The 25,625-nt window shown below is 49.1% G+C and overlaps 2 protein-coding genes across 2 annotated transcripts in view; both read left to right on the top strand.

The window, feature by feature from the left end:
- Positions 1–25,625, top strand: part of LOC119386438 (uncharacterized) — a 466,488-nt gene that overhangs the window by 355,807 nt on the left and 85,056 nt on the right. The window lies entirely within an intron of this gene.
- LOC125757560 (uncharacterized protein K02A2.6-like) lies at positions 4,464–6,162 on the top strand. Its single transcript, XM_049413139.1, has one exon. It carries the CDS (start codon positions 4,664–4,666, stop codon positions 5,534–5,536), a length of 873 nt encoding a protein of 290 aa, XP_049269096.1. The 5' UTR covers positions 4,464–4,663; the 3' UTR covers positions 5,537–6,162.

The following is a 25,625-nucleotide window of genomic DNA, read 5'->3' as shown; positions in this document are numbered from 1 at the left end:
AGCAATGCTTTCGCCCTCTTCGATGCTGCCGAACCTGCTTCAACGAATCGAGGCCCCGAACCAGATTTTGACGTCAACCCGAGCCTTCCGAAGGTCAAGCAAGACCAGCTCAAAATCCTGCTCCTGCAATACAAGGACTGCTTCTCGTCGTCATCGCGGGTCCGACAAACGCCCCTTGCTAAGCACCGCATTATAACAGAAGAAAATTCTTGACCACTCCGCCAGAGCCCCTACAGAGTTTCGACGCGAGAACGTGAGGCCATAAAGAAACAAGTCGACGAAATGTTACGCGACGACATCATCCAGCCTTCAAAGAGTCCGTGGGCGTCACCCGTGGTGTTAGTGAAGAAGAAGGACGGGACACTGCGCTTCTGCGTCGATTATCGGCGCCTGAATAAAATCACGAAGAAGGATGTGTACCCCCTCCCACGGATAGACGACACCCTGGATCGACTTCACAACGCCACGTACTTTTCGTCGATGGCCCTCAAGACCGGTTATTGGCAGATCGAAGTAGACGAAAGAGACCGAGAAAAGACCGCTTTTATAACACCCGATGGCCTCTTTGAATTCAAGGTCATGCCTTTCGGTCTTTGCTCGGCACCTGCGACGTTCCAGCGCGTCATGGACACCGTACTGGCCGGATTGAAGTGGCAGACGTGCCTTGTGTATTTGGACGACGTCGTCGTGTTCTCCTCGACCTTCGACGAGCATCTCCGGCGGCTTGAGGCAGTACTTCAAGCAATCAAGACATCTGGACTGACCCTGAAGCCAGAAAAGTGCCGATTCGCGTACGACGAGCTCCTCTTTCTGGGTCATGTGATCAGCAAGTCTGGAGTGCGCCCAGACCCGCGGAAAACGGCTGCCATCGCTGACTTCCCGACGCCCACCGACAAGAAGGCCGTACGCCGTTTTCTTGGCTTGTGCGCCTATTACAGACGTTTCGTCAAGGAGTTTTCACGGATCGCCGAGCCACTGACGCAACTCACGAAGGCCGACGTCGAATTCAGGTGGGAAACGTCGCAAGTTCAGGCATTTCAAGAATTGAAACAACGCCTGCAGACGCCCCCGATACTTGCGCATTTCGACGAGCACGCCGATGCAGAAATCCACACCGACGCAAGCAGCCTAGGACTCGGCGCCGTCCTTGTGCAGAAGACCGACGGAATGGAAAGGGTCATCAGTTATGCTAGCCGGTCGCTATCAAAGGCAGAAATCAACTATTCCACAACAGAAAAGGAGTGCCTGGCCATCATCTGGGCTACATCGAAGTTTCGCCTCTACATCTACGGCCGGCCCTTCAAAGTTGTGAGCGACCACCACGCCTTGTGTTGGCTAGCTAACTTGAAGGACCCTTCAGGTCGTTTCGCACGATGGAGTCTGAGGCTTCAAGAATTTGACATTACCGTCGTGTACAAGTCCGGACGAAAACACTCTGACGCCGACTGCCTGTCCCGTGCCCCCGTCGACGCGCCGCCGCAAGAGGACGACGACGACTGCTTCCTCGGAACTGCTGTGTTATCGTGTTTGTGCATCGTGGTGCTGACGCAGACGCGCTTCGCTATCAGCGGTGACCTGGACTCGGACTGTTGGGCTTCGTGACGTCAACGCTCGGTGTGATAGTGGCTCGAGCATGTATATAAGCAACCGCCCCTTTTTCCTTCCTGGTTGTTAGACAGTTGGTTGTGTGACCGAATAAACATGTGTTGCACTTAGCCATTGTGTGCTGCCTGCCGGTCTCGCCCCTGGTTAGACGAAGATATAATAGTGGCGACGAAGATGGGATCCTGGTGAATCCGCACGGCCGACAGACGCCAGGCACTTTTGGGAGCGGAAGACTTTCAACATGGCAGCGGCTGGCAAGTTCGAACCCTTCCTCGAGGACGGAGAGGAGGATTTCGAATCGTACATCGAGCGGTTCGAGCACTTCCTTCGGGCGACCCAGGTGAGCGACGACCTCAAGGTTTCGGTGTTGGTTACCGCTATTGGGAAGAAAACCTATCGCACGCTTAAAAATCTACTAGCTCCCGCGAAGCCCGAGGAGAAAGAATATGCGCAACTAATTCAAGCCCTCAAGAAGCATTATGCTCCGGAACCCATGGTCATAGTGGAACGCTTCCGATTCAACCGCCGGATTCAGCAGGACACAGAACCGGTGGCGGGCTTTGCGTTGGAATTGAAGAGTCTGGCTGCCTCCTGCAATTTCGGGGCATTTTTGGATGAAGCTTTGCGGGACCGTTTCGTTGCCGGGCTGAAAGACGAGACAACGCAAGCAGAGCTTCTGAAGAGGGCCACACTGACGTTTGCAGAGGCGTGCGAACTAGCCCGAAGTATTGAACTAGCCCGTTCCGAGACGAAGAAATTCCAGCCGGAGGGGCAAGAACTGGGTGTCCACGCCGTACAACGACAAGCTCTGAGTTCAAGGTCGGGACAGCCGCGTGGAGACTACATGGAACCCAGACCAGCGAAAGAAACAACCGGTTGGGCTTGTTACCGCTGCGGAGCCACCTCCCACACCGACGGAAGGTGCCCGTTCAGGAAATACCGCTGCCGCGCCTGCAAACGAGTGGGCCACTTGGCAAGAGCATGCCGATCGTCCGCCAGCACAGCACACTATGCGGAGGACAGTAGTGGTGAGGACAATATTTTGCTACAGAATCTATTTTCGTGTAACGAGAGTGTCCGAAACTATACTGTAAACGTACGGGTCGGGGGTCGTAATGTGCCGATGCAGATAGATACGGGCGCGTCTGTTTCTATCGTCCCCGAGACTCTCTATCAGCGACACTGGGCCGGGCGACCGTTGTTGCCGTGTAGCATAAAGCTAAAAGCCTATGGGGGAACGCCGTTAACGGTTCTGGGCAAGCTGATGATGCAGGTAGAGCACAACAACCAGACAGCGACGCTGCCTCTGATCGTTGTCCGTACGGTGCAAAAGAGTGAGACTGCGTTGCTAGGGCGAGACTGGTTGGAATCTCTTAAATTGGATTGGTTGAGTGTGGATGGGGTGGGGATCGATCGAGTAGCTAGCTTGCTTGAAAGGTTCTCGGAAGTGTTTGAACCAGAGCTCGGACAGATAACGGATTGTCAAGTAAGCTTGTTGCTGAAGGAGGGCACAACACCGGTCTTTTGTAAACCTCGACCGGTGCCCTTCGCACTCAGAGATCCCGTTTCCCAACAATTGAGGGCCTGGCAGAACGCAGGGGTGATTGTTCCCGTCCTAAAAAGCGACTGGGCCACGCCGCTGGTGGTGGTTCCAAAAGGAGACAACACGGTCAGGATTTGCGGAGACTACAGAATGACGGTGAATCCCTGCTTGCGCACCGATCATTATCCGCTGCCAGTCATGGAAGATTTGTTTGTAGCCTTGCATGGGTGCAAATATTTCACTGTGCTTGACCTTTCAACCGCGTATCAGCAGCTGCAGTTGTACCCTGACTCGCAGTCGTTGCTCACGATAAATACGCACATGGGGCTGTTTAAGTTTACGCGCCTACCGTATGGGATAACCAGTGCACCCTCGATATTCCAGGCAGTCATGGACGATGTTCTAGGAGGCCTAGATAAAGTCGCCTGCTACCTGGATGATGTGTTGATTGCCGGGGAAAGTTTTGAGGAGTGTTGGGAAAAGGTGGAAAGCGTGCTGACAAGGTTCAAGAAACGAGGCATTAAATTGCGCAAAGAAAAGTGCAAGTTTTTTGAAACATCGGTGGCGTATCTGGGTCACGTGCTGGACGCAAATGGCATTCGGCCATCCGATGATAAGGTGCGCGCTATCAAAGACGCGCCGACACCCAAGAACAAACAGGAGCTTCGAGCATATTTGGGCATGCTCAATTTTTATGGCAAATTCGTTCCGAACATGTCAGCAGAGCTGAAACCATTGTATGAGTTGTTGGGCGAAAATGTTAAGTGGCAATGGACGGGCAGGGTGGCGGATGCCTTTAAGAGATCTAAGGATTGGCTTATGCATCCCAGAGTACTAGCATACTACAATCCGGATCAGGAACTTGGTATGGTGTGCGACGCCTCGGCATATGGACTAGGGGCGATCTTATTTCATAAAATCGCGGGGGTCGAAAGACCGATAGCGTTCGCATCGAGGACACTAAGTCAGGCAGAGCAGGGCTACGCCCACCTGGAGAAAGAGGCTCTTGCAGTTATTTTTGGTCTAAAGAAGTTCCACAAATTTTTGTTTGGTCGAAAATTTTCCGTTTATTCAGATCACCAGCCCCTTGTTGGAATTTTCGGGCATGGCAAGCCAATCCCTACAATGGCAGCAGCACGGATACAGCGGTGGGCCTTAATTCTTGCAGCATATGACTACAGATGGGTCTACCGAAAGGCAAGCGAAATCCAAAATGCCGATGCGCTTTCACGGCTACCGCTCCGAGACAAAGCAGAGGAGTCGGAGGGCGTTTATTTCTTTTCAGTGCTAGACGAGGCTCCATTGTCAGCAAGGGAAATCAGATTGGAAACGCGTAAAGATCGATTGCTGTCCAAAGTGTTGTTTTTTACGCAGAACGGGTGGCCTGCGCATGTGTCGGACGACGATCTTTCACCATACTTCGTTCGCCGTAACGAACTGTCGGTAGACCAAGAGTGCGTAACATGGGGCAATCGCGTGGTTATACCAGCTTCGTTGCGACAGAAGGTTCTAGAAATGCTGCACGAAGGTCACCCAGGGATGACTCGAATGAAAATGCTGGCAAGGAGTCATGTCTGGTGGCCTCGCTTAACGCTAGACATAGAGCAAGCGGTGAAAGAGTGCATCACTTGTCAGTTGTCACAGAATGCGGCAGCTAGAGTGCCACTAATGTCATGGGGCTGGCCAACGCGTAGATGGCAGCGAGTTCATCTAGATTTTGCGCAAAGGGACCAGCATTTCTTTTTGGTCCTAATGGACGCTCATTCGAAGTGGGTTGAGGTGTTTGTCATGACAACAACAACAAGTGAAAAGACAGTAGAGAAGTTGCGAGGTGTTTTTGCGGCCTACGGACTACCAGAGGAGATCGTGACCGACAACGGGCCCCAATTCACATCGCAGCACTTCGCAACATTCCTGAGCAGGAATGGAATTCGTCATTCCAAATCTCCTCCCTATCACCCAGTTTCGAATGGTAGCGCCGAACGGTGCGTTCAGACCGTCAAGAAGGACTTGTTTAAACAGATACTAGACGAAGAAAGAAAAGGAGACAAGAAGTCCATGCAACATCGCATAGACCAATTTCTCTTCAGTTATCGCAACACCCCGTCCAGCACCACTGGTGAGACCCCGGCCCAGATCTTCTTGTCATGGCAGCCAAGAACCAGGCTGAGTCTGCTGCACCCGGACATGGAACAACGCATGCGCGAAAAGGGGGAGCAGGCGAAGCTCCACGCAGACCAGAAACGAGGGCCATGGAGAGACTTTTCGGAAGGCGACCAGGTTTTGGTAAAAGGACTCCGCCCGGACGACGACAAATGGCTGTTGGGTACAATTGCTCAGCGGTGCAGCGCATGCACGTACATCGTTCGCGTCGGAGACGAGGACTGATACGTTCACGCTGATAACCTGCGACTGCGTACATTTCAGGAGAACCGGAGCTGGCTTAAGGCGGCGGGAACCGTACTGGACGGGCCGAGAGTGGAAAACAAGGGTCCGCTCTTCAGGGACACTAGAGAGCCCACCTCGACCAGCACGCCTACTCGGCTCAACGATCAGGACCAACCAGCATCGAACTTGACGTCACCAGCAGCTGAATCGGCAGGGTCTTCTACCGAGCCATCTCCGGGCCTTCTACACGACAGCGGTCCGACGCTCGACAGTGGTGCCCATAACGGCGACCCCTCGGGACAATCAACACCGCAGCTTCGACGTTCTACCCGGTTGAGGCGACCGCCAGACCGTTACGTGCCGTGAGACGAAACCTCGTGAGGGGAGAGGAGTGTTGTGTTATCGTGTTTGTGCATCGTGGTGCTGACGCAGACGCGCTTCGCTATCAGCGGTGACCTGGACTCGGACTGTTGGGCTTCGTGACGTCAACGCTCGGTGTGATAGTGGCTCGAGCATGTATATAAGCAACCGCCCCTTTTTCCTTCCTGGTTGTTAGACAGTTGGTTGTGTGACCGAATAAACATGTGTTGCACTTAGCCATCGTGTGCTGCCTGCCGGTCTCGCCCCTGGTTAGACGAAGATATAATAGGAACTATAAGTGCCGACGACTTCGCCGAAAGGCAACGAGCCGACGCGGAACTGGGGGGCCTTATGGAGTACCTCAAGTGCAAGACCGCCGTTGTTCCGAAGGTATTCAAGCGAGCACTGCCGTCGTTTTTCTTGCGGAACGGCGTTCTCATGAAGAAGAACTTTTCGCCACTTCGAACCGACTACCCTCTTGTCGTGCCCTCATCATTGCGACTAGAAGTCCTCCAGGCCCTACACGACGACCCGACGGCTGGACACCTCGGTGTTTCCCGCACGCTCGCCAGAATACAGGAAAGATACTACTGGCCACGCCTTGCTGCCGACGTCGCCCACTACGTTAAGACTTGCCGAGATTGCCAGCGACGGAAGACACCGCCGACTAGGCCCGCGGGACTTCTGCAGCCAATCGAACCACCTCACCGGCCGTTCCAGCAAATCGGGATGGACCTACTGGGGCCGTTCCCGACGTCGGCTTCCGGCAACAAGTGGATCGTCGTAGCAACTGACTACCTCACCCGCTACGCCGAGACGAAGGCCTTGCCCAAAGGCAGTGCCGCCGAGGTAGCCAAGTTCTTCGTGGAAAACATCGTCTTGCGTCATGGCGCCCCAGAGGTCCTCATCACAGACAGAGGTACCGCCTTTACTGCGGACCTAACTCAGGCGATCTTAAAATACAGCGAGACGAGCCACCGCCGCACCACCGCATACCACCCGCAGACCAATGGCCTCACCGAGCGTCTAAATAAGACCATCTCCGACATGCTGGCCATGTACGTCGATGTTGAGCACAAGACGTGGGACGCCGTTCTTCCGTACGTGACCTTTGCTTACAACACGGCCGTCCAAGAAACGACGCACATGACGCCGTACAAGTTGGTCTACGGAAGGAGCCCGGCGGCGACGCTCGACGCCATGCTACCGAACGTCACCGACGAAGAAAACCTTGACGCCGCCGCTTACTTACAACGTGCCGAGGAAGCTCGACAGCTCGCCCGCCTGCGCATCAAGACCCGGCAGCACACCGACAGCCATCGCTACAATCTTCGACGGCGCTTCGTGGAATACCAGCCCGGCGACCGTGTCTGGGTCTGGACGCCGATACGCCGACGTGGGCTTAGCGAAAAACTCCTTCGGCGATACTTCGGACCATACAAGGTTCTTCGACGTCTCGGCGCTCTTGACTACGAGGTCATCCCGGACGGCATTATGAACTCCCAGCGACGCCGCACACGACCTGAAGTCGTCCATGTCGTGCGCCTTAAGCCGTTTTTTGCACGTTAGCGAGCCTGGGGACTCTAATTTTACCTTTGTTATTGTAATTTATTTATGTGTGCACTTGTTTTCTTTCTCTTCTTTGTTCTTTCACAAGCATCGGGATGATGCTTTTTCAGAGGGGGGCAATGCCACGCCCACTTCTTGTTTTATTTTGATGTTTTTTGGGTTTGACCAGCAAGGACGGTTATCAACGCTCGAAGCTGTCCGCGAAGCAGTGTTCGAGAAGCTTCTCGATTGTAGTAGATCGTTTTGTTAAGATTTCGCGCCGCACGCGAATGTTCCAGCTTTATCCAGAGATAACGCCGCCACCAGCGATATCGCTGGAAAGTTCGATAGCGCCTGTATAAAAGCCGACGCACTTGACCGCTAGTCAGTTGATCGACGGACGACGCCCTGTTCGCCGCTATCATTGTACTGTGTGTATTGCTGTAGTTCTAGTTCTCATTTTCCGGCCACAAGTTCGGCCAAATAAACAGTTCCATCCTGCAAACGCCGACTACTGTCTTCGTCGACGTCACGACCACGTGACAATATAGGCAAACGAAAAATAAATAAATATTTCATGCCCACTTCGACGATGCATGTTTCTTGCAGAGGCGTGTTTCATTTCGAATAATATCGACGCCTGATCACGCACCGTGTTCGCTTATACGAATGTCGCTTTGGTTGTTTCGACAGCTCACTTGGTCAGCATCATACTATACAGGGGCGTAGCCAAGGGGGGGGGGTGGTTCAAACCCTCCCCGAAAATTTTCAATTTTGCTTGCGTATATGTACACGCACACATACAAACGCACGCACAAACATACATAAAGTATGGTTGGACCCCCCCCCCGAAAAAATTTCTGGCTACGCCCCTGATACTATATAATACCCACTGGGATCGCGCATGTTTATGATTATGCCGAAATTTGTGCCCAATAATAAGAGCATCTGAATTCGCGAAGCCATCGAAAATTTAATTGCCACCTTGGTTCTTTTTTCAGCTCGTTTCCAAAGCGGCATGCAAGGCTTTTTATTACGTGCCGAACGCATGACATTAATACGAGGCACGCCGTGGTGGATTAATTCGGATTAATTTCGGCCACCTGGGTTTCTTTAACGTGTACGTAAGTCTAAGTACGCCAGTGTTAGTGCATTTCGCTCCCATCGAAATGCAGCTGCTGTATGCGTGAATCGAATCCATGACCACGATATTAGCAGCGCAACACTTCAGCATTCTAAGCAATCACGGTGTGTCGCATGCAAAGCCAATATAAACGCTCAGTGCAAACATACAGCTTAATTCTGTTTACAGGGAGCCGCGACGGGAAATGTACCGCAATCAGCCGAATTAAACAGTTAGTACTCACGATACGTTATTTAAACTGTGGTGTAATAAGCCCAAATGCTCCGCTGCTGTAACATTACAAATGGTTGACTCGGAAAGCCAGCGCACAATCTCGAAACGTACAGCGGCTGTCTATTTGTTGTAACTTCGGTTCACAAACGCACTTCCCTTTCAAATGCGCACGATCATCGCGTTTCTCCCCGTTAATAGTTCGTAATACTGTGTACGACAAAAACTGCTTCAAGGTGACAAGACCGCGAAAGCATCGCGGCGAACTGCCATAATCCACTCTTGACGCCTCTGCTCCTCGGACTGCTTGCATTGGAAACGGTAGAACATGACAGGAAGTTTTCGGCTCTTCGACATTTTTAAACTTTTGTGACAGTTCACAATGCAGCAGGACTGCGTGCCTGCTTTCGAGTACGATGAAGGAACGGCACCCACAGCGTGAAAAATGCAAGATAAAAGCCCCGGGGAGCACGTTCTCCGCGCGCGCGTGATGGGAAAACCAAGCAAGGGCGACCCGTCCCAGCTACCGGAGTTTTCCCCTCTCTCCGCTGGGGCGGCGGACGGCGCTGCGCAAACTTGAGCGTTGGAGGCCTATGGCACTTCACAGGCGAACAAATACAACGTGCACAGCTCAGTGACGCACTAAATCATTTTAAGCGAACGCACAGCAAAATATGCTCTGTCCCCATTACGTGAAGGCGGCACTGCATCTGACTCTTCTGACGAGAGGCTGTTGTCTACGCGGTTTCAGTTTCATTTTGACATGCAGGCAAGATGCATGTTAGATTCGATTTTCTTTTTTTAAATCTGAGTATAAAGATTCTCTCACACCTTTTCCACTTGCTCCACTTGGTTCCCTTTAGCTGTGGCCGCTTCTACGTAGGACAGACAGGCCGCTGTGTTAAAGGGGTACTGACACAAAAATTTTGGCATCGCGTTTTTTTGCTGTAGTGTGTTGCTGGTGGCCTGTTAGTGATAACACGGCACATTGTTTGCTGCAGCGTGCGACAAATAATTAATTGCAGGCTCCTCACTACCGATCAGACTCGGTTTTGGTTGGAGAGAGCTCCGAAAACGACAAGCCGCCGAGTGCAACTATCACCACCTAGCGTGTTCTAGTCCTTAACCCTTTGAGACACTATGTACACTTGAGACACCACTGTTTTTGTTATTTGTATCGACTAGGGGCTAAGAAAGAGCAAGATATATCAAGCTTTAGATGAATTGAACCTCCTGTATAATAAATTTGTCTTCATTTAACTTCATTTTGCAGTGTACTGTTGCATATGATCACTTTGCTAAAGGCACTACTATGCTCGACAAGTCGTTCGACGGGCTGCTTCCCACGAGCCTTGACAAAAGTATAATTTTTCTTTGTTAAACATGCACATAACCGGAAAAGAATTTGCACCATAAATCTAGTCTCAGATTTTGTTCTACTTGTGCAAAAACAGAACATGAATGACCTCGTAATAAGGAGATATTTAATTACAGTTTAATTAGGTGCAATTACTATGAGCAGACATGAGCAGCTACGAAAGAAGATGAATTCGCAAGATATGGCCGCAAATGTAAAGCGGATCCCATTAGTAGTGTACATTCCATGAAAGCAAGTCTACGTTTAGTATAAATGCGCGCATGCGCAGATTCCATCTGGCACTCCGGTAACATTGTAATGTGAAAAGCATACGGACAAGCTAAAAACTTCTGTGAGTTGAAAGAAATCACCTGCATGGTGTTCTAAACAAGGTCTACTATGAAGCATGTAAACTAGAAAGTTAGCACTAGCTAGAAGAGCCCCTTGTTATGTTATCTGCATAAACAACAGGCTGTGTGAGCATAGCAACAAAGTGAACAAGACATTGTCAAATGAATTCCTGTCTCTCTCTGCATTGCTAGAAATGCAAATGTAGTCCGTGCGTTCGAAATCACCATCTTAGGTAGAAATGGGTGTGAAGTAACACGTTTGATTTTTGAAGCTGAAGGGACAGATAGAGCCAGTAGTGCGTGTGTCAGCAGTCCATGTATTGTGCTCTCAAGAAAGGACTTGCAATACCTGTGCATGAGCTGAAGGATGAAATGAATGAATTTTCTTGTTCCTTCTCTGATGTTTTCCATGCGTGATTAGCGACTCAAAAATTGCTGATGAACCACGGTTTGTGCTCCTCCACATGTTAGTTGCGGCAGTGTGCGAAGTGTATAAGAACGATGTGGTGCCCGATAAAAATATATGTGTTGGAAGTGTAGCTCTGTGTCTGTCTCTTTGTTGCCTTCTTGTGTCCTCTTTCTTTGCACTGCCATTGTTATCCAAACTGCTCCAGCTTAGAGACGCATACCTGTCAAGTCTCCCGGATTACCCGGGAGACTCCCGTATTTTGAACGTTTCTCCCGGTTGTACAGGTCATAGGAAAATCTCCCGGAAATCCAGTTTTTGCCCCGCGCGTCCAGTGCTTTGTCTGGGCACATGAGCAAAGTTGTCTGGCCACGTCTGGCCACATCCTAAATGTGTTATTGGTTATATCAGCCGTTAATATTTCGTAGATGATGCGTTTCTGTAGACACAATATCTTGCCTGACGAAATAACTGGTAAGCAAGCGACGACAGGCCTCGCAGGCGGAGCGATGTTGTCGCATGTGCCCTTCGCGCTTTATCTCTGCTTCAACTGCGTTCGTGCCTAGCGCTTGCGCAACAGACGATGTGTAAGCGATGTTATCGGTTTGCACTCGGTACAGATCAGCGGCGCCCGCAAAATCCCACTGACAGTGTCCATATAATTGCTCTCGCAGTACCCCCCCCCCCCCCCCCCCCCCCCCCCCCCCCGTTGAGTAGATCTCCCGGATTCTGTTTCTCCAAACTTGGCAGGTATGAAGACGTTACGTTTAAATATATTTGCACTTGAAAATGTAGGCTTGATAACTGCTCCAAAAGTCTGTTATGCTGCTCCAGAAGCTGCACCGAAGTGGCTTTGGTCACTCGCATCACTGGTGTCAGAATGGTGCCCCAAGTTGGAGATGACTTTAAAGGGCCAGTAAACAGGCTATGACTTTTTTTTACACCTCCCAAACAAGCTCGCTAATTCATGCACTAGACCGCGGCCATCACATTTTCTGAATATTACAGTGCTGCGCACAGTGCAAACTCTTCATTTTGAAAGACAATTCCCGCGCCTCTTTCCTACGCTTGTCCAATCCTCCTTCTACGTGCAGTGACGAAATCTTGCCCATCGGCAACATTTTATACCACTGAGCTTGCTCCTTTGCACTACAAAACGGTGCCTTGGGCCTGCAGCGATGCAGTTTCAGCCGCGCCGTCTGCATTTTCAATTTCCAGTGCTGCCCTCTGCCGTTTTGTAAAGCCTGAGACTACGGGGACTACTGGTATTGCCAGAATGAAAGCCTTCGAAATGAAGAGGGGCAGGGTGCATGCCGTGCCAGTGCCTCGTACTCCTCGCACCGCGCTTCTTCCCCGCGCTGACATGTGCACACGTGGGGGCCATAGTCGTGACAAAGGGCTGCACCTACCCCTGTCCGCAGCAGTGAGAGTAGGCTGGGAAGGTAAATTCCTTAATACAGCACTTACCTGCAAAGTTCTTGCGGCAGCATGTTCACATAATACAAGTGCGCAGTTATTTCTCCATTAGAAATTTTGAACCGCGAGGTTGTTTACTGGCCCTTTAAATGTAAAAAAAATCAGTCTTACTACAAATAACCTGCAATCAAAACATATAAAAATTTTCCTACAGCACTGGCAAGACGGAGCTAACGTCACTCAACTATCTTCAGGGTTTCCAGTGACTAGGAAAGCAGGGTCAGAGAATTGTCAGGGAATTCATTAATCGAGCGAGACATGTCAGGGAAAGTGGTGTTCTTGGGTCTAGTGGTGTACAAACTCACATCCCAGCGACAGTTTCCTCTGAGTAACAGATGCCAACGTCTAAGACTATGCTTCTTGTTACGGTGAATGAGTCTCCATGGTGGCGCGAGGACGGCGAGTTCCGGGAACAAACTCAGACGCAACGTCACTGATTTCACTCACCAAACATTCACGAAACATATTGCGTACGATTAGGGCGGGAGCGGAAAGGTGAGCTTTCGAACCATACCAAGATGGCGGCACTCACCGGTGGGAATGGCAAGAGAGGCCTCCTTCAACTGTGGTATTGCGCAATACTGAGCTCATTTCTCATCGTCCGCGCTAAGTTACTTTTTCATGTGCTTTGCGTTTCCAGCTAACTCACTTTGATTTTGATACATCGTGGATACGGCAAATATCACCGTGTGACATTGTGAAGAAAGCCAGCTTTCTTTTCTTTTCTTTTCTCTTTCTTTTTGCTTTCTTTGGGTTCTTGTACTCCCTGCCACGGTGGTCTAGTGGTTATGGCGCTTGACTGCTGACCCGAAGGTCGCGGGATCAAATCCTGGCCGCGGCAGCTGCATTTTTGATGGAGGTGAAAATGTTTGAGGCCCGTGTACTTAGATTTAGGTGCACGTTAAAGGGCCAGTAAACAACCCCGATGTCCAAAAATTGTAATGAAGAGAAATATGCGCACTTTTGCTGTGTGAACATGCTGCCGCAAGAATTTTGCGAGTACGTGCTATAATAAGGAAGTTAAAGGGGTTAGAACATCCGTTTCAGCTGGTTTCAAATTTTTGCGCGGCCTCACCACCCTTCTCCGCCACATGGAGGGAAAGGCGTAGCCCGTCGTCGTGACTCCGCCCACTTTGGCAACGTGACACGACGTCAGTGATCGACGTCATTGGCGAGCTCGATCAGTCGCAATGCACTTCCGCTTGCTGCAGCTCCTGGTCGTTTATTGTTTATATTGTCACACGTGCTCTGTAACTTGATGGGCAGTTTTCGGCTCTTCACTATTTTTAAACCTTTGTGATGGTTCACAATGCAGCAGGAATGCGTGCTTGCTTTTCAAGACGTCGAAGGGGCGCGAGAGAAAAGCCTGGAGAACCCCGCTTGCCGCGCGAGCAAGCGCGACCCGTCCGAGCTACCGGAAATTCCCCTCTCCCCGCTCGATTTGCAGCCGGCAACTGAACAACGCTTCGCCTCATGTCGAAGGCGAAGTGCGTGCCGGTGCTATGCAGTGCGAGGAATATACGCGCGACAACTCCGTGGCCGAAACCGCATCACCGCAGGGAAAAAACAAGGCGCAGTTTCGTAGCGGTGGGTGGGAACAGGAACTGACGTTAACTTGACAACTGTTTGTTGAGACCTGGTTTAGACCAATCGACGAGCTCAGTGCTACGTCAACTCGCCGATCGCCGAGTTGGCGTCACTGCGCGTACGAGGAGGATTGGTCAGGCGTAGGAAAGAAGCGCGGGAATTGTTTTCCGAAATGAAGGGTCTGCGCGGCGCGCAGCGCTGTAATATTCGGAAAACGTGATCGCCGCGGTCTACTGTATGAATTACCGAGCTTGTTTGGGGGGTGTAAAAAAAAAAAAGTCACAGCCTGTTTACGGGCCCTTTAAAAAACCCCAGGTGGTCGAAATTTCTGGCGCCCTCCTCTACGGCATCTCTCATAATCATATCTTGGTTTTGGGACATTAAACCCCAGATATTATTAATATTAATATTATTATTATTATTATTATTATTATTATTATTATTATTATTATTATTGGGTTCTTGTACGTACGTGCCGTGCTTGTCTTGGAGCAATTCATGTAACACTTGTGGTAGCCTCGATACTCACCAGAGTCGAAGACCACGGTTCAGGCTTAGCGAGCCACAGGGCCGCGTCTAGCTTCGCCTGCTCATGTGTAGCGCACCGCTCCGCGCGCGCTCAGCTAGCAAAGGCGTTGAGTGCCGCGCGGCAAAAACACAGTGTTCAATATAACAACACACACACAAACACTTTATTTGCCTTTGGCGGCACCCCAACACACAGCACAACGTCCATTCCCGAGACACGGGGAAGCAACGGGCTTCCTGCGCGGACGGTACACCAAGGGGGAACCACGAGCATGTTGTAGCTGTCAATGGCAAGCTTTGACACGTCGCTTGGGAAAAGGTCCCTCGCGGCTACGCTGTGCACTCTCGCGATGACCACTGGGCCTGGTCGCAAGAGCTAGGGCAAATCGCTACGCGTGGGCCTCTGGCAAGCGCGACTCGGCGTAGTACGACCACACACGAGCACCAGGCACCACTCTTTGGCTTAACGTATGGAACAGGAGCTAACACTCGGGTAAACACGCCTGCCAAGGATGCCGAGGCACCCAGGCAGGCTACAGTCCGGCAATTCCCAAAGGGGACGTCGGACCAAAAGGAAACATGCGCTTACCCAGCGGCGTCCGAGGAGTGAGAGAGAGAGTTCCGGCATCCACGTGCCTCAGTTACGCCGAATCTCGTGGCTTCGAGACCGCGCGCAGTGCCACCACGAGAGCCGGCGCATAGCGCAAGATGGCGCCACTTGCCGTCGCGTGAGAACGGGAGAGGAAGGGATTAGCAGAACGGCAAAATGCCCGCGCAGAGGCTTCGGGCGCGCCTTCGATCACCACACACTATTTCGGCAAAGCTGACCGCCCTATCTATTGCTGAATAATTGGAACCCTGTCTGCGTGAATTTCTGACAGGCAAACAATAGTTGAACTCCTGCATCAGCAGAACTAGATGGCTTATATTCTGTGTTTGCTGCTGTCAAGAATTTCGTTGCAAGGGCAAAGTTTCGTTGCAAGGGCAAAGCAATGAATGCTATAGCAAATTTTAATGTTATAAGAAGAAAGGCTAGCAGCTAACTCTTTATAGACACGCGGCTGCGGCAGCAAGCAAATTCTTGTGGCCTTTGTGCTGTCTATGGCTTCAATGGAAATTTTGCTGTGAAAGCAAAACATGTAAAAAGCTATGAGCCGTCTGCTGATCCCCTCTAGAGATATGCGCACCACAGTGAGCGACCATGTCCACTCGGTCATAGTACGCATCGTCTGCTGGACTTTGGCTCCTATTTGTTTGCGCCTTTCGTACTCCGCAGGCAGCCAGTTGATTCCATGAACTGCATTCGTCAGGGAAGTGCTCGCGCGCTTTTCTTCTGGCAAAGGACATACGACACACGCGGCAATGTTGTAGTAAAAGCTCATTCATTCGACCTTCGTTAGTTCGGAAAATCGGATAATTCGGATGTGTTCCCTGATCCCGGCCAGCATATGCATTGTTTAATGGCACCAAAGCCTCGTTAACTTGGTCCCATATGGCCGCAACCCGGGTAATTTGGACGATCCTCGGAGTGCGTCGAGCACGAACTGCCGCAAATGTGTGACGCAAAAGAGCGATGACGGCATTCGCAGACAACCGAAACGATGTAGTAATGTTTGCATCGCAATCTTTATCAGTTAATGACCACGATTTTGTCATCATGCGGATGCGGCACTAAGAAGCTTTGTTTTAACTTGGCAGGAGCTGTTGCAAATGAAGAGCTTTCAGCCGCGGTTGGTATGCTAGCATAAAACTTCTTTGCTATATCATGGTGTACAAACTATCAGTTGCCAGCCATTTTACCTGTGAAAGAATGATCGTCACGTGTGTGGTGGTGGTGGTGGCAGTACGTAATAAGGGAGGTGTGCAGAACACGCTTCGGGCTATTGAAACACGGGAGTGGGGACTCGTTGAGAAGGAAGCATGACAAAAATTGCGACTTTTACACTGCTCTTGTGCAAAATAAGTACAGGAATTAGGTATTCATCAAGAAAATTAAAGCGTATTGATGTAACAGACATTTGTTTATTGTTTTCTTGATACTTTCGATGATTTGGCATTTGGTTAACACTTTGAGGAATTTTTTCGGGAAATGCACTCCAAAAATTGTAATTTTTTTATTGCTGAAATAAATTTTTCACATGATTCTATTTACAGTGATTCCACTCCTGCGCCAACTGCGCCAAAGTGCGCCAAATTGGGTTTGCTGCGCCATCCAGATACTATCAACGGATATTGCGCCAAACTGCGCCAAAGTCGCGGGTTTGGTGGCGTCTATCACCCACAGTCGCACCGCCGGCGCGTCAAAACATGTGCAGCTTGATCTTGGGGTCACCATAGTCACAACCACGAACCAAGAATTATTCCTTTGAATACACAGTGCTCGCGCGTGCGTCCTGAGTAATCCACTATGCCACGCTGGGTGCCGACGCAGCTTCTGTTGTGCAAGTCGGCTGTTGTGCAAGCATGCAGTGTGCGCCGGTGTTTTTCCCAGCAAGATCACTGCTAATGGGCATTGAGAGACAGAACAAAGATTAGACATGAGAGACCCGCAGTCCGCTTTTAGTTAACGTGCACGCTGAGAATCTTTACTGTTCAACTATACACAAGAGAAATCTCCCGTCGGCACTACAATGCAGGTCAAGATCCAGTGCCTAAATATGCGCAATGGCCGGTGAACGGTTGTGCACCGTGAGCAGTCAGTTTTTTCAATCAAGAAACTCGCAAGCAGACGATACCTGCATCGGCGTTGTCTCTCGCAGGCAAAGGCGCGTTCTCGTTCCTTGCGAGTTGGTAGTTCTAAAGTCATTGCAGCGTTCTAGTGACTTTATGTAGTTCAGCGTAGCGTTCATTGCTCAAAGAGCGTTTCCATAGTCAACGCGCGCCGTTCGCCCTCTCTCGCCACGCGGGGAGCGCTGAGGCGGTGGCGACCTCTCGCGCTCAAGCGCAAGAGAGGAGGACGCAAGAGAGCACCAACGAGAGAGGACACGACGATGCCCGCGAACACGCCGACACCCTGAGGTGCTTCGTCCCTAAAAAGTCATAGTTTTGCCGCACCTGCGAGGCAGTGAATGTGATAGCAACAAATTGGAAACTAACGCGAAGGATGGGAAGCGGCTCGAAATTTCCAGCGCCTCATTCAAGCGCAAACAACGCGCGAAACGAACACACACACAGGACGAGCGCGAGCTATCAAGTGTCAAAGCTTGACTTTTCAAACGTGCTGCTCAAACGTATACCTGTGCTCGAACGCACAGGTATACGCAGGATGAGCGCGAACTGCCACAGTTGTTACTTCTCTTTGTTTGAACAGCGCGCTCCTTTCGCAAACGCGGCCGCTGCAGCCAGCAAAGTGACCTGCGTACGCTCTGGAACTTCAGCGCGGACATCGCGAAGAAAGCACAAAGCATACAAACCACCCCCTCTCCAGATAAGCGCGCGCGCAGGCGACCACGCACTGTAGGGCAAATTGCACCTCGCTGGCGAGGCAGGAGGCGCGCGCGCGTCGCACCGAGCGGGGCGACGACCTTTAAAGCGCGCCCTTCACGCCATCTCGCTGGTGACCAAGAAAGCACGCTGAACTAAATGGTGTATATAAATACCTCGCCGCCAGCATGTTGAAAGATGTACTCTTCGTGGTCTAGCCGCCTAACGCCACGCGCTGCGGAGCGAGAGGTCGCCCGTTCTATTCCGCGCTTCGCAAAAAAAAAATTTCTGAATTATTTTTCTTTGTGGCATTTATATATACATATATACCCCAAAAAGTGGACGGGAGGATGACCGCCGCCGTAGCTCAGTGGTAGAGCATCGGACGCGTTATTCGAAGGTCGTAGGTTCGGTCCTTGCCAGCAGCAAGTTATCTCTTTGTCCACTTTACTTTCTTCACATTTATATCCTAATTACTACAAATAACATGCCCTATACTTTCCTTCGCATTATTGTCTGTTCTCATTAATATTGTGTCTAACAAAGAAAAACGAGCCCTTGACAAAAAGTCACCTTCCTTCATATATATATATATATATATATATATATATATTATTGCTTTCGGCGAATGCATAAGGGACCCTGAAACCCTCTGAGTCTGTTTTTATGGCACTGCAAGGTGGGTACTGGGCGGTTTTCGACGTACGAACGGAATGTCCTAGCCATATGCAGCTTCGCTCTCGAAAGAAAACGAAGCTTGTTATATCATGTAGTCCCCCACTGAACGCACTTTCGGACACTTTCGCGGAAGCTCCACTTGAAGCGGATCTCCATCTTCCAAGCAACCCGGCGCATGCGCAAGCGATAGTCTAAAAGCACTGCGAGCGAGATTACTCTTGCTTCAGCACAGAGAGGCCTCAGAGAGAGGAAAGGGAGTGTCGGAGAAGGTTGGTTTAAGTACAGTTCTGTTGATCCAGTATTCTGTTCGCTTGCTAGTGTAGAAAATAGTCGCAGAAGAGGTTATTCGAAACACTGAACTGCATGACGCTCTTATTTTTACATTATCAAGGGAAATATGGAGTACTCCTGACACGATTTTCTCTATGAAATTTGCAATGAATCGAAATATTTCAAGCTCTTCATTAGAGCCCCATAATATTTATTCAAATGCTTGAATGTAAGTGCGACTTGTTTCTCCACTGTACTCCAGGATGTGAAATTAGCTGCCCCAGAGTGCTCCGAAATGCAAAATTACCTGCTCCAACGTGCTCCAAGCTCCAAAGTGCTCCAAGTTGGAAATTGTCGCTGCTTCAAAGTGCTCCAAAATGAAAATATTGCTGCTCCAAAAATTGCTCCAAATCAGAAGTCCTCGGTAGCGTCACTGTATTTAAGAAAAAAAAATTGTCCAACATTTTTTTGTGTGACCGTGAAGTGACAAAAAGATCATTTTTTTATTGCATACACATGGTTTATTCGGGAGTAACATCAAGCAAAATCCTAAAAAAAAAACACTTATACGACTTTTATAAATAAAAATTACAAAAGAAACAATTCCAAAATAATAAGTCAGACAACAAGCATCAACATGTACAAAACAAAAAATTCGGCAGATCCCACGTGCCGTGGGAGTCGATGTTATGCGAAGCATGCGGCGGGAAGGTGACTGTGGTGTAATTTTTTTACTGAGCGACACGTGAGAAAATGACGCTAAAGATTTGTATAAATTTTATACCCACACATATACGTTGAAGAGCCGCATATGTGTTATATACACCAGTTGTTTATGGTTGGGTAGCGCTTCCAACGGGAACGTGGGTATTACCAACACCACAAGCAGTAAGCTGATATGTAGTGCTTATACTTGTCCCTTATGATGCAGAACGCACGCACGTTTCACGAACCCGTGTATATGTGTGGAAGAACTTCCTGACAGTTCTTGAAGAAGGTCAACATCACTGTGATCAGTGAGCACCAGCAGCTGGTCATGACTTGTTATAGGATCCGGTCGCGATCGCGGTGACGAGGAGTCCACGTGTAGTGAAGTATGTGGTATTGAAGAGCTGTTGGAATTCGTGGATATCTTGGTTATTTCGTCGACAAATTGTGAGTCGATAGAGCCGGCGACATGTCGGAACCTGAAGCCACCCTTCGCGCTGGTGAGGTATAGGCCGTCGAGGCTGGTAGGTCTGGCTAGTGCTACGTAGACCAACATCAGTGGATGGCGCTTGCCGTATTCGTAGACTAGCTGGGCCTATATGGCCTACGTTGCCTAGCTTAGAAAGCGGCTCCCAACCAGTCTGGCATCATCCTCGGCCATCATGAGGCCATCGGCCAGCCTCGTAAGAAATGAAGAGGACACAGCGTCATTCTGGCTGACGAAGTGCACTTTACGGTGCGGTGATGTGGATATCATATTTAACTTTTCGTTAATGTATTCCTCCGGGGTCGAGCAATGCTTCAATATAGCTTGCTGAATCATAGGAATACACATGTAATGTTTATTAGACTGCTATAAAAGCGGAGCCAACACTGGAACAACATACGCTAATCTGATAAGACGCCTGTATCGTAGGAGTACACATCGTAGGAGTATCATGTATTGCTCATTGCTTTCTTGCAAAATTAGATAGCAAGCACCAAAACCACAATTGACGTTGCACCGACATTACGCCTGCGTAGGCCGATTTTCCAAACCAGTTTATAGACCTGGCGTGGCTCAGTGGTAGAATACCTGATTGCCACGCAGAATGCTTAGGTTCGATTCCTGCTGGGATCCTAATTTTCATTCTTTCCGTTCTGCAAGTTAACGCTGCCGATGTTGGTTTTTATTAACGCTCTCGCATTTAAGTTACCAATGTCTGTTCTCGCCGTCCCTGGGTAGATAGAAACTGTCAATCACCTGTGGCGCATACCCGCACACCGCGGCCCGAGGTAAACGGGTATGTGCCACACGTGTCTAGTGGAAAGGGTTTGACGATGTACGCGACAGGATTTTTACATTATTCATGTCATGACCCGACAATCATATTCGTCAAATCCTCTTACCCTCCCATGCCAATTTTGGTCTACACTGAGTTAAGGAGGCGACCACGAGAGCACCCAGACGTAGGCGGCTAGATAGATAGATAGATACGTAGATAGAAACGCTCAAAGTGCCAAAGGTTCGCTAAGAAATGCTTCGCATTTAAAATTATGCGTTGTCTTAAACATAGCTCACAGACATAAAAAAAACTACACTTGGGGAATAGTCCACATTGGAAGAATCGCGCTTGACTGACTAGCAGCATAGCAACCGGCGGGCACTTCTATGGCGTAAGCGAACTGCGTGAGTGAGAGCACAGAAGAAAACTGTGTGGTTGTGTGCCTGTCCGGAAAGCTAAACGAGTGAAAATGCTATAATAATCCTTATTGTTTTCTTGATACTTCCGATGATTCGGCATTTGGTAATTCAGACATTTTTTCTGGTCCCGTGAAATCCGAATTAACGAGCTTTTACTGTGTCTACTTGTTCATAATATGGGGCATGACGGCAATGGCAAAAGCGCTCTTGCAGTGTCCCTGTAGCTGCTATCGCAATAAAGAGGAACTTCACAATGGTACCGACACACCCTCTAAGCTGATGACGATAGACTTGGACACACCCAAATGTGTAATATATGTAGTGTCATCCGACCTTAGATTCTTGGCAAAAAATGCGCTCCGCAATAACAGGAAGTGGTTGCAGCTTGTAATTTCAATTTCAAGAAAGGCTGCATATCTTTCGTCAAAGCTTGTGTACAGAAAGTGGTGGACCGATTGCCACTTGAGGACAAATTGACCGTTGGTGCAAACCGTTTGGATCCTTTGTGTACATTGTCTTTGAAGGCTGGTCTCACTTGAAGTTCTTACCAGGATGACTTGCTTGCTAGCAGACTTAGCTTATCATTCCTTAAAAGCGAGTGAATGCGAGCCGGTTGGTAAGAATCCATGGTTAAAAAACAGCGCGAAGAAGACGCGGACAATTAGCACGCCAAGACGCTACGAACACATCCATTAACATTACACGGAATCCATTTTAACTCTAACTGCTTCAAATGTTCGTTCTTCCCGCAGACTCTTACAGAATGGAATAGATTACCGAGATGTATAACTAGTTGCAATGATATGATCAAATTTCTTACATTACCCGATGACCACATTCGTTCCACTCACTGTTAAACTGTTATTTTTTCATAGGTACTGGTATTATTATTCTACTGTGCTTACTGAATATCTTCGCTTAAGCTATATTTCTGCCATCCATTTAGTTTTTCTCTCTTTTTTTCTATTTTTCATATTTATTAGTAACTTTCTTATGTGTGCTATTCAATAATATGATCATTATGTACAATTATCTGTTCATAATCTTTATTATCGTATGACCTGTGCTCCTATAAACTTTAGTTTATATTCTATAAGAACTGCATTCGTGAATTGTCACTTTATTCTCTCAAAGTGTGTCTTTTTCATCTTGTTTGGTTGCCCTCCTGCAATAGTCTCCAATAAGTGCGGCAGTATGTTATATGTAAATAAATAAAAAGAAATCCTCCCTTGAAAGCTGCTTATTTTTGGGCTGCTTGAAGCTCCTTGAATATGCTTGAATTTTCTCCTTTGAAACCTGTACAGACTCTAATTTCTATGCACATGGACGATCAAAAGTGCATTGTTGTAAAAGTAGCTAACACGGTGTGTGAAAGATGCCTGTGCATAAAGAAGTAGGGTTGTGCGAATATTCGAATTCGAAGTTTCGAATAATTCAACAGGATGAATATTATATCTAAAACGCGACAAAGGCCAATGGTATAACTTGGTTAGGCTGGTGTGGCTAAAACTAATGCTAACGTCGTTACAGTAGGCCTTTTGCTAACTTTCACCGGTATCCTGGTTCAAAAGTGAGCGCATGTTTATATTAAAGGAGATTATGCCATTTCCGCGCATTAAAAAAAAAGACATGAAAAAACTGTCAAGCCCTTCACAACTTCACTCCCAAAATGAAGGCACGGACTTCTTGCGTAGTTTGGTCGTGTATGCCACAAACGCCGTAAATCATTTTTACACAAAATCTTCCTTCACAGCTTGTCTGTACAACCGTCACTGCGCGCTTATTTTGGGTTGCACCCGGGTTCAGGAATCGACATGACCCATCTGCTCACAGCACAGCGAAGGCTTGCAGAAAGGGTGAGTTCCTCCTCGCACATTCGTCTGGCCGGGGTGGCTGCGTTGATTTCCTGATCTTTCCGGACATTGTGCGGGAGTTAGCTGTCTCGGCGGCTACCAGGCCAAGCGAGTTACTCGAGCCAGTGGAGCCCTGAAAAAGGGGCTCTAGCCAGGGAAACCTCAGTTTGCTGTTTGAATAAAATGTTTGTTTCTTCTCCTCTCCGGAGGGGGGGGGGGGGGTGGGAGGGGGCATGCTCTCGGGTCCTTTTGGTGATTTTTTTTTTTTTTTCAATGTGCGCGCTCTGTCGAGGCAATCCATTGGCGCTGTGATGCCGTGCTGTCATTTGAAGGCGGCAGCGCGTGTTCGGTTAATCGCTCATTTGTGACTGCAGCTGTCAGTGGCACACCTTTAGTCGTCAAGCGTTTATGTGCCGCGTTCTGCAACATGGATAGCCGTGGCGAAAAAAGAAGTTTCATTTGGAATTTTTTCGACAACTCTGCTATTTGGAAGAAGTCGACCCTGAAGACACCATCAAGCACAACAAGCCCATTCGTGAATCATCTGAGGAGCAAGCGTCACATGCAGTATTTAGAACTCCAGCGGTTGTCTAAGGAAAAATCAAAGCCTAAGGACAAAAGCCAGCAAACATTGCTGCATCTGACTAAAGGGAAAGGTGTGCTGCGCAAAAGAGGAAACGATGATTTTCATTGTGCACATGATTGCGCGAGACCTCCAGCCATTCGAGTTCGTGAAGAACAAAGTATTTCAGGACTTGATCCGCCACCTGCAGCCCCAGTACAAGATCTCGCACAGAACCACGTTTTCAAGAACAGTAATTCCTGAGCTGTACCGAAGCACATTCGACTCACTCAAGACACAAATCACGTCAAACATGGCAAAAGGATTAGAGTCGCTTGCATTCACAGCCGACATGTGGACATCCATGGCAAATGAAGGGAACGTCTCTTTGACCTGCCACTATATGACCCAAGATTTTGCAGTCAAGATGTTCACCCTGGCGCGCTGTCCCCTTCAAGAAAGCCACACAGCTGTGAATATCCAAGCCTGCTTGACCGAAATCGTGAAGGAGTGGTCTCTCGACATCAGCAACATGCCTGTGAGAGACAACGGTTGGAATATCCGTGCCGTCGTGCATCAGATGGAATGGATCCCACTTGAGTGCCTGGGACACACATTGCAGCTGGCAATCAAGGACGCAAAAGAAGAAATGCCGGTGGTTTCATCGCTGTGCAGGATGGCACGAGCGTTAGTGGGGCACACAGCGCTCAGGCAACTTGCCAGCTGAAGGACTGCCAGGTATAGGCCTCGCTCAAGATGTGGACACGCGTTGGAACAGTGAACACGCAGTGCTGAGCCACTTGGTGCAGTCTCACTTGAAATAGCAACATCAGAAACAAGCATGGGCTGCCTGTCCTCAAGTGAGTGGAATGTTGCTGCAAGCTTAGTGCAGATCCTGCAGCCTATTGCAGATGAGACTAGAGATTTTAGCGGCCAGAAGTATGAAAGTGTATCATCAATTGGGCCCTTTCTTTATGGGACAGGACAGGTCCTTAAGAGGCATGCTAACATTAAAAACAAAGCAGGTTTGTTTGCCAAGAACTTGCTGAAGAGCTTGGAGTCACGGTTCCCTCTTTATGCAGAACAAAAGGAACTGACGCTCGCAACACTATGTGATTTGAGGTTTAAATCTATTTTCTGCACAAGACGATTCAACTGGTCACAGGCTGCTGAGCTGCTGGCAGCCAAAATTACTGGTCGACATGCTCGCATGAACTCTCCATCGCAGCACTTTGACAAGTCGTGCCACAAGCAAAGAACAGTCTGGCGCCACAAAAAAACCAGCACAATGACCTTATAGTTCAAAAATACATCAATGATCATCCCAAGCAAGGATGATCCTCTGAAATATTGGAGCTTCGCTGTATCCAGGAATTTCCAAGATAGCTTTGGGATACCTTCCCATCACTGCTACTGAGGTGCCCAGTGAGCGCATGTTTTCGACTGCACCGTAACATTGCGGTGAGAGAGCCTGAAGCCAGGTCATGTGGAGCAGCTTGTGTTTCTGCATGACAATTTGTAGCCTTGCGGTAACAGTCGCTCTCCACTTTGTGTGCTCGAGGACATGAGCAGACTTCATTTCTTTGTTCTTTCTGTAAATTTTCGATAAAATCTTCTGTACCCGATATTCATTTCGATATTCGATATTTTTGGCCACTATTCGGCACTATTCAATTCGAGGTGAAATTTCACTATTCACACACCCCATAAAGAAGCCATCCTCATCAAAAAGGGAGTTGGCATTTCTAGGCAGTGTCAGCGCGACCAGTCGGCAATGGCGGCATCTCTGTTTCATGTCGCATTTTGCACCTTCTGCTTTTTCCATATCGCCTTCAGGCGCGAATTTTGATGGAATGTCTGAAAATGTGTCAAAGTCACACAACATAATTCCAAGGCACTCGATAATGCATCCCAGGAAAGAAAATGAGGTATTGTGTTGTTTTGT

This window comes from Rhipicephalus sanguineus, chromosome 3, assembly GCF_013339695.2.
Source record: "Rhipicephalus sanguineus isolate Rsan-2018 chromosome 3, BIME_Rsan_1.4, whole genome shotgun sequence".
Taxonomy (NCBI): domain Eukaryota; kingdom Metazoa; phylum Arthropoda; class Arachnida; order Ixodida; family Ixodidae; genus Rhipicephalus; species Rhipicephalus sanguineus.
This window is presented reverse-complemented; position numbering and strand designations above follow the sequence as displayed.

Excerpts from the sequence above, each read along its gene's own strand:
- LOC125757560 (XM_049413139.1), top strand. The coding sequence starts at position 4,664 with ATGCTGCACGAAGGTCACCCAGGGATGACTCGAATGAAAATGCTGGCA.